Below are 7,548 nucleotides of genomic sequence, written 5' to 3'. Positions count from 1 at the left end.
TAGCAGTACTGAAACATAATGACTTTCCCAATGACAGAAAGGGGTGCAGGTAGACAACGCCTTTGCTTACTTTGTTCAACTGAAACTCAAATTGAAATTCTGCCATGATTAAAAGGAAAGAAAAAAAAGGATTCAGTTTGTCAAAAGAGATCAGAGGGAATTTATTATTTGCTTTAAATATATGTACAGATTTTTCAAAACAACTGTTTTACCATCCAGCCAATGGCTGCCTTGAGAAAGACTACAGTTGGTTCTCCCTCGAGTATCGAAGACAACATTAGCTCACGCTTTTGAAAACGGGTTGCGACAACTGTGCCACAAATTTGGTGACCCCTTTTTGTGGTTAAAGGGGAATCAAGATTTGAGGTGATAGCACTGTATGGCCAATCCCTCCTGAGAAAATGAGAAGACCCTTGATTGTGAAGCTAACGCCGGACTAGCAGGAAAACACTGAGCTGGGGAAATGAAGAAGCTCTTATCCCCTTTTAGACCACTTCCATACCAAGTGACCACAAAAAAACCCCAAAGAGCTTGTAGCCGATGACAAACTAAACACAGCACTAAATCTCCAGGTTGTTAACCTTTGACCACTTTCTTTGATGCGGTTCAAGTCAAACAGCGTGATACCCAGAATGCCTCGCTGACTTAATGAATGGGTCACAGCAAATTGCGTGTTGACTCTCTTAAGCACTGTTCTGACAGCTGCTGCCGTTGCCGCCTGCTAGGTGTATTGGTCTGGTTTGCGACCATTCCATTGAGGATGCTAATTTGTGAAACGCTCACGTGGTCAACACACACCTCAGCTCCAACACCGGAGCGGGACGATGTCATGGTCCGTTTGGCCACCTCAGATTTGAGGTTTGCCTTGCCTACAGAAGGAGGGAAGCAGTGCTGTTTTGGGGGAAAAAAACTGATCAGGTTTTTCGCTTTGTTCGTTTTTTTTTTCATCAAATTGCATGAAAACTGATGCACGGCCTCCCTGTTGGGAAGTGCACACAAGTCAGTGTTTTTGTAAGATTAACATTGAGGAGTTAAAATCCTTACTTTAATTTCTTCTGTTCTTTAACGTCACCTCCATTTTTTTCTCAAATAGGTTAGCTGCAATTGTATTGTTTTAAAAAAATTAACAAAAAAAGTAACATCACATGAAACTATACAGCTGTCCAAACACTGATCTCATTTATCAGTTCATTATCAGTCTCTTTTTTTTCTTCATAAATAATTATCAAAACACACAAGAGCTCTCCAGTCACACAGATCACAATTGGCAAAATTCCACAAACGCACTGAATAATACTGCTAAAAACAGACTTACCACACATACACACATACTTACATACATACTGTTGCATACATACAAATATACACATATGCAAGTGTAGTGAAATGATAACCTCCGGACAAGAGGTAATGGCATTTTCTCGTCAGAAAAAAGTCTGTATAAAAATATATAAAAACAAAATGAGAAAAAAAGTGTCCTGTTTTAGTTTTTGTCTTTACAATGCTTTGACACAAGTCCTAATTTCCCCCTTTGAAAATGTGCAAAAATTAGGGTTATTTCTCAATGTTGTTAAACACGACGGCAAGACAGTTTTTCCAAGGGAACCCATGTGAAGGAAAGGAAGTCGAAGGTAGCCGTATGTTAGCCCAACGAGTGCGTATGAAGAGTTTCAGATCCTCGTCTGTTCAGTTTAAGGAGCAGCATTACCCTCAGCTCTCTGGCCAGCCAGAACAAAACACAACATCAACAAGAACAACAAAAAAAGGTTTCTATCCACGGTACAGACATGAATACTGAGGAGTAGGGCGTTCACTGGGGACCTCTCTCACGAGGGTGACGGACGAGACCAGCGTTCTTCACCATCACCAGAGACGGGCAGTTACTCCAGATCCGTGTATTTGAAATTTGTATTCGCACATATGTATTGCATGCTTAATACTAATTTCTCTGCGTACGGTTTACACCCTTGTGCCACCTGCAGATCGGCTTGTGCCTCCAACTGCTCTGACTGCAGTTTATAGGTGTTTTTGTTTGGGAGGTAATTTGTATTTTTGTGAGAAGATACATTTTTAGCGTGTTTTTCGCCCTTCCCAGACACGCGGTGCGGTGGTGAGTCTTCAGGGCGGTCCGGAGCGGACGGACAACGGGGTGCCTCGGTGACATCATATCCTCATTTCGGCCTCGTCGCCGTTGTCCAGGGAGTGCTCGGCGGTGCTGATCATGTGGGCCGAGGGGCCCTGGGAGACGTCGAAGGGTGAGACGGCGGGGGAGCGGGCGGCCAGCGGCGACAGGGACGGCGAGAAGCTGGGCGACATGGCCGCCGAGGAGATGGAGCCCTCGTGGCTGATGGGCGACCGCCGCAGGGACGCCAGGTGCGGGAACGTCCGGCCCACGGCGGGCTTGGGCGGCACGGACTTGGCCCCCGGGTGGGCCACGGAGGTGATGAGCGGGGGCGGGTCGATCCGGGGCTTGGGGTCGACCTTGGGCTTGGGCTGGAAGGGCCGGCGGGGCGGGTTGCTGTTGGGCGCGGCGGTCTCGTCCTTCAGCCGGGCGATCTCGGTGAAGACGTTGGCCAGCGGCTGGAACTGCGGGCACCAGTTGAGCAGGTAGTCCCAGTTGTAGCTGCCGCGCAGCTCCTCGTCGCTGGCCACGATGGCGGTCAGCGAGCCGTCCACCGCCGGCTTGCCGTCCTCGGGGAAGGCGTAGTCCTTGGACTGGGGGATGTTCAGGCCCCGTCCCACGCCCAGGTAACCCCCGCCCTCGTCCCGGTAGACGGGGTGCTGGCCGGACAGCATGGTCCCGCCGAGGCTCCCCAGCTTCTTGCCCTTGAACCACTGGCCCCCCGCCTCCATGCCGGGCTCGCAGGAGATGTCCGAAAGCTGGTCGGCGTCCTGCTGGATGCCCGAGTCGGGCCCGCGGGCGGAGATGTGCTCCTGCATGGAGGAGGTGATGCTGGAGACGCGCGGGTACTCGTTGATCATCCGGATCTCGTCGTCCTCCGCCGCCTCGGCCGAGCCCCGCCCGCTGGAGTGGGAGGGGTCCAGGGAGCCCCCCCTGGGGTAGGCCCCCACACCGCCGGCCCCGCCCTGGTCGCCGGCGTACCCCGGGAGCGTCTGGTGGTAGATCCTCTCGCCCCCGGCGGCCGCCGTCTTGGAGTCGTCCAGCTTCTGCAGGGCGGTGCCCGCCGGCGCCCCCTGCCGCTCCTTCTTCCTCCTCCGCCGCGACCTCACCAGGCACAGCGCCGCGGCGACGGCGACGAGGATGAGGATGGCGCCCAGGGAGACGGCGATGACGCTGATCAGCAGGACGTTGACGTCCGGCGGGAGCCCGAAGGTGGTGCGGGTCACGTCGACGGTCAGCTGGGCGGTGGCCACGCGGGACGTGTCCAGGGGGCTGTGCGCCGCCACGTCCAGGGTCATCGTCCGCGCCTGCGGCTCCGCCTCCCGTTTGGAGCGCCCCCCGGACCGCCCCCCGCCACCGCGACCCGAGCTGTCCATCTTGAGGAAGACCACGCCCGTGGTGGCGTTGATGTCGAAGTAGGGCGACCCGTCGGGGAGGGAGTACAGGACGATCCCGTCCACGCCGCCGTCCTCGTCGCTGGCTTGGACCTGCCCGATGCTCTGGCCCTTCTGCGCCCCCTCGGGCACCTCGAAGGAGAACTCGGGGGAGGTGAAGAGGGGGTCGTATTCGTCCTCCCCGGTGACGTAGACCTGGACCGTCACTGTGGCGGAGTAGTTCCCCGTGTCCACGGCCAGAGCCACGAAGCTGAAGCTGTTGAGCTTCTCGAAGTCGAAGGTCAAGCGCGACCGCACCTCCCCCGAGGTCTGGTTCACGGAGAAGAACTCCGTGCCGTCGCCGGAACGTTCCGCCATGTAGTAGCGCAGCTGGCCGAAGACCCCCGTGTCGTGGTCGATGGCGTGGAGCACGGTGACCGGGGCGTTGGGCGGCTGGTTCTCGCGCAGGCTGGCCATCAGGGTGTCCAGGGGGAAGTAGGGCTTGTTGTCGTTGACGTCCTTCACCTCCACTGTGACGGGGGCCAGGGCGAAGTTGCCGCCGCCGTCGGAGGCCTGGACCACGACCGTGTGGGAGGAGCGGCGTTCGCGGTCCAGCGAGCGGCGCAGACGCAGGGCTCCCGTCCACTGGTCGACGGTGAAGAGCCCCGTCTCGTCGCCAGAGCTGATGGCGTACCGCACCTCGGCGTTGGGCGCGGAGTCCGGGTCGGCGGCGGTCAGCCGCAGGATCTCGGTCCCGGCCGCCGCGCCCTCGCTGAGCGCCACCGCGTACTCGGCGCGGCCGAAGGCGGGCGCGTTGTCGTCGGTGTCGGTGACGGTGATGACCGCCGGCACGCTGGAGCTGCGCTGGGGCACGCCGCGGTCCGACACCACCACCGTCAGGTTGTAGCGCGCCGCGCTCTCGAAGTCCAGCCGCTCCGCCAGGATCAGCGTGCCCACCGTCTGGAAGCCCCGCCCCTCCAGGAAGCGCACGCTGCTCTCGATCTGGAAGGCGTTCCCGGCGTTGCCGCTGGCGATGGCGAAGTCGAAGCCGCAGTTTTCGCGGGACGGGTCCCCGTCCGCCGCCTCCAGGGTCAGTATGGTGGCCCCCGGGAGCCCGTCCTCCGACACGGTGGCCCTGTACTCCGATTGGTGGAAGGTGGGCGCGTTGTCGTTGACGTCGGACAGCTGCACCTGGACGGTGGTGACGGAGGACAGGGCCGGGGTGCCGCTGTCCCGGGCCTCGATCACCACGGTGACGGAGGGGCGCTCGGGGTCGAACTCCGTCTCCTGTTTGATGAACAGTGTGCCTGCCAAGGAAAAAAAAAGATTTAGTTTTTGGGGTTTTTAATTCCGGGTTTTAGTGCTCTTTCACAGACCCTAACGCATAGCGCAGTGCTGCGCTGTTATGGATTATAACGCACCGTTGTTGGGGTCGATGTAAAAGCCGTCTCTGCTTGATGACATCACTCGGTAGGTGACCTTCCCGTTGTCTCCTGAGTCTCGGTCTGTGGCTGTCACTGTGATGACGGGACTTCCTGGTGGAGAATGCTCAGGCAGCGTTACCTGGGAAACAAACAAAAAAAAAAAAAAAACACAACTATGAAGCTTCTCTCCTCTTCGCGTGCTGTTGACATCCAATTAACCGATTAGCACACAAAATAAGATAATACCGGGTCATTACGCTGAGACACATTTGTTGCCTTGGTGAGCTGTTTGTGCCTGTAGGGTGCAGTGTAATTTAGGAAGACTAGATCCACAGCAGTGCGCTGTATGTGTCTGTAAGAGGTACTGTAATTTGGGAAAGTTGGATCCCCTGCAGTTAGCTGCTTGTGCCTGTAGGGGGCAGGGCTGAGCATTTCAGCAGGCCTCTACCTGGTAGAGGTCTTGGGTGAAGACGGGCGCGTTGTCGTTGACGTCCTCCACCAGCACGGTCAGGTTGGCCTCGCTCTGGTGCCTGGAGTCGGAGGCCCGGACGGTGAGGGTGTACCAGGTCCTCTCCTCGAAGTCCAGCGGGGCAGTCAGGGAAACTCCGCCCCCGTAGCGGTGGATCCCGAATTTCCCCTGCGAGTGGGCGTCCAGCTGCAGGGAGTAGGAGAGGGCGGGGCCCGAGTCCACGTCGTTCCCCGTCACCTGGGTGATCTCCGTGCCGATCAGAGTGTCTGCAGGGAGCGGGGGGGGGGCAGGAAAAGGCATGTTCGCGTTAGCGGTTCCCACGCAAAGGGCAAAGAGCAAAGGGCAAAGGTTGTGTAATCGCTGTCAAGCATCAGCACGCAGACGTGAAGCATCATTTTGTGAAAATTGTTACTGACTTGTCAGCAAAATATCAGCCTGTTGTTTTTTGGTTTTGGTGAACGTTCAGAGGATACGTAATCCCGCGAAGGGAAATTGGAAGTGAAGGGATTATGGAGGCCTAGAGGGAAATGCGGTATCGTGGTTCGTCCACACACGGACCGGAGGTGGGGTCAAAGTTCACACGTTAAGTCACTCACTCTCCGCCACACGTATCTCCCGCGGCAGGGGGATTGTGGGACTGTTGTCGTTGAGGTCCACGACGATCACCGTGAGGGTGGCCTGGCCGGCCAATCGGGGGTTGCCCCGGTCCGTCGCCGTGACGACGAGCCTGACAGCAAACAAAAAATGGGGTTTAGCCGTTTGTTCGCCCGTACATTCTTTCATTTCCTGTCGAAACCCTACCTCTCAAAGAGATTTATCGTATTTATTCAACGGGATGTGGGAAGATATTACTTGTATAAAATAACACGAAAACACTAACTGAAAAAAAAACAAGAACAAATGTACTGGACACAGTGTAGAGGAGATCAGCAGAAGATCTCAGTACAGGCAGGGATTCCACAGCTCACAGAACGGTATTGGAAGCGAAAGGCGAACTTCGCGGAAAAAAGACGAGAGGGAAAAGATGCGGACGCGCCGGGGGGGAGGAAGTGGAGGCGCCGACTCACTTCGTCTGCGTCCAGATCTCCCGGTCCATGATGGCGGCCGTGGTGACGCTGCCCGTCGCCGGGTCGATCCTGAAGAGGCCGCTCAGGGTGGACGACTTGATGGAGTAGGTCACCTGGCCGTTCTGACCCTGGTCCAGGTCATCGGCCAGAACCTGGGGAAGGGGGGAGGGGGGGTTGGCGGGGGGGGGGGGGTAAAGCCATCAATGAAAGGTAATGCTAAATGTTCAACAGCAGTTCAAATGTCAGAAGAAAAAGCATTCAGAATCACTGAGTAGTTCTGGCTTTGTGGCAGCACTGAACCAACCCACACCTTTGAAACCTAAAAAACAGTCTGTTTGAAACAGTCCTCTTGAAAATAGAATTGAGGACACAAAACATCTAGCGCTGCCGAAAAACCACCATATTCCCTCCTTCTGAGAAAATGGTGGAAGAGCAGCTTCTTTTTCTCTAAAACAGTGGTTCTCAAACTGTGAATGCTGGTTTTCATTCCAACCTCAACTGTAATCCCAGTTGTGTGGGTGCATGCACCTGATTCTACTAATCTAGGTCCTTAGCAAAGACTCTAGCAGTTGATTAGTTTGACAACCATTGCTCTAAAAGGAACCAGGAGTACGCAGAGGCCAGGTCAAGCAAAGGAAGGAAAGAAGGGGGTGGGGCTTTGTACCTGAATGATGGGGATGTCGTATCCCTGCGCCTCCCGCATGTAGACCACGTAGTTCTGCAGCTGGAAGCGCGGCAGGTTGTCGTTGACGTCCTGGAGGATCAGGTTGATGGCCATGTAGGAGCTGGAGGACGCAGTTTCCGCCTTCACCACTAGGCGGAGCCTGGGGGTGTCCTCAAAGTCCAGGCCGGAGGACTCCTGCACGACGATCTCACCTGTAGGCGATGGGACGGGGGTAAATTTCGAGATTTAAGATTTCCGATGTTTGTTTCCACAGCTCCGTGGAAACATAGTGCATTACTGCTTTAAAAAAAAAACGTTGAGATAAATTTGCAAGGCTTTGTTAAGATGCTGGACAGCTGCGGCAATCAATCTCTTGGTAGAGCAGACGTTCTCAGAGATAGAAACCTCTTAAGGGTTGATGGCAATTAT

General features: G+C 55.5%; 1 protein-coding gene across 4 annotated transcripts in view; it reads right to left on the bottom strand.

Annotated features, from left to right (window-relative positions):
• Window positions 1-1,814: 1,814 nt before the first annotated feature.
• The window catches only part of dchs1b (dachsous cadherin-related 1b), a 115,219-nt gene continuing 109,485 nt past the window's right edge, over window positions 1,815-7,548 (bottom strand). For all 4 annotated transcript variants that reach the window (XM_064352655.1, XM_064352658.1, XM_064352657.1 and 1 more), the window contains 6 exons: window positions 7,120-7,331; window positions 6,456-6,607; window positions 5,985-6,115; window positions 5,368-5,654; window positions 4,917-5,058; window positions 1,815-4,802 (listed from right to left, as the gene is read on the bottom strand). In XM_064352655.1, coding sequence (XP_064208725.1) covers window positions 2,164-4,802; window positions 4,917-5,058; window positions 5,368-5,654; window positions 5,985-6,115; window positions 6,456-6,607; window positions 7,120-7,331 — 3,563 coding nt within the window. In that variant the 3' untranslated portion in view covers window positions 1,815-2,163. The remainder of the gene's footprint in view (window positions 4,803-4,916; window positions 5,059-5,367; window positions 5,655-5,984; window positions 6,116-6,455; window positions 6,608-7,119; window positions 7,332-7,548) is intronic.

The sequence above is a fragment of the Anguilla rostrata genome, chromosome 9 (assembly GCF_018555375.3).
Source record: "Anguilla rostrata isolate EN2019 chromosome 9, ASM1855537v3, whole genome shotgun sequence".
In the NCBI taxonomy this organism is placed as follows: Eukaryota; Metazoa; Chordata; class Actinopteri; order Anguilliformes; family Anguillidae; genus Anguilla; species Anguilla rostrata.
The sequence above is the reverse complement of the archived record's forward strand: the minus strand, read 5'-3'. Positions and strand labels throughout refer to the sequence as shown.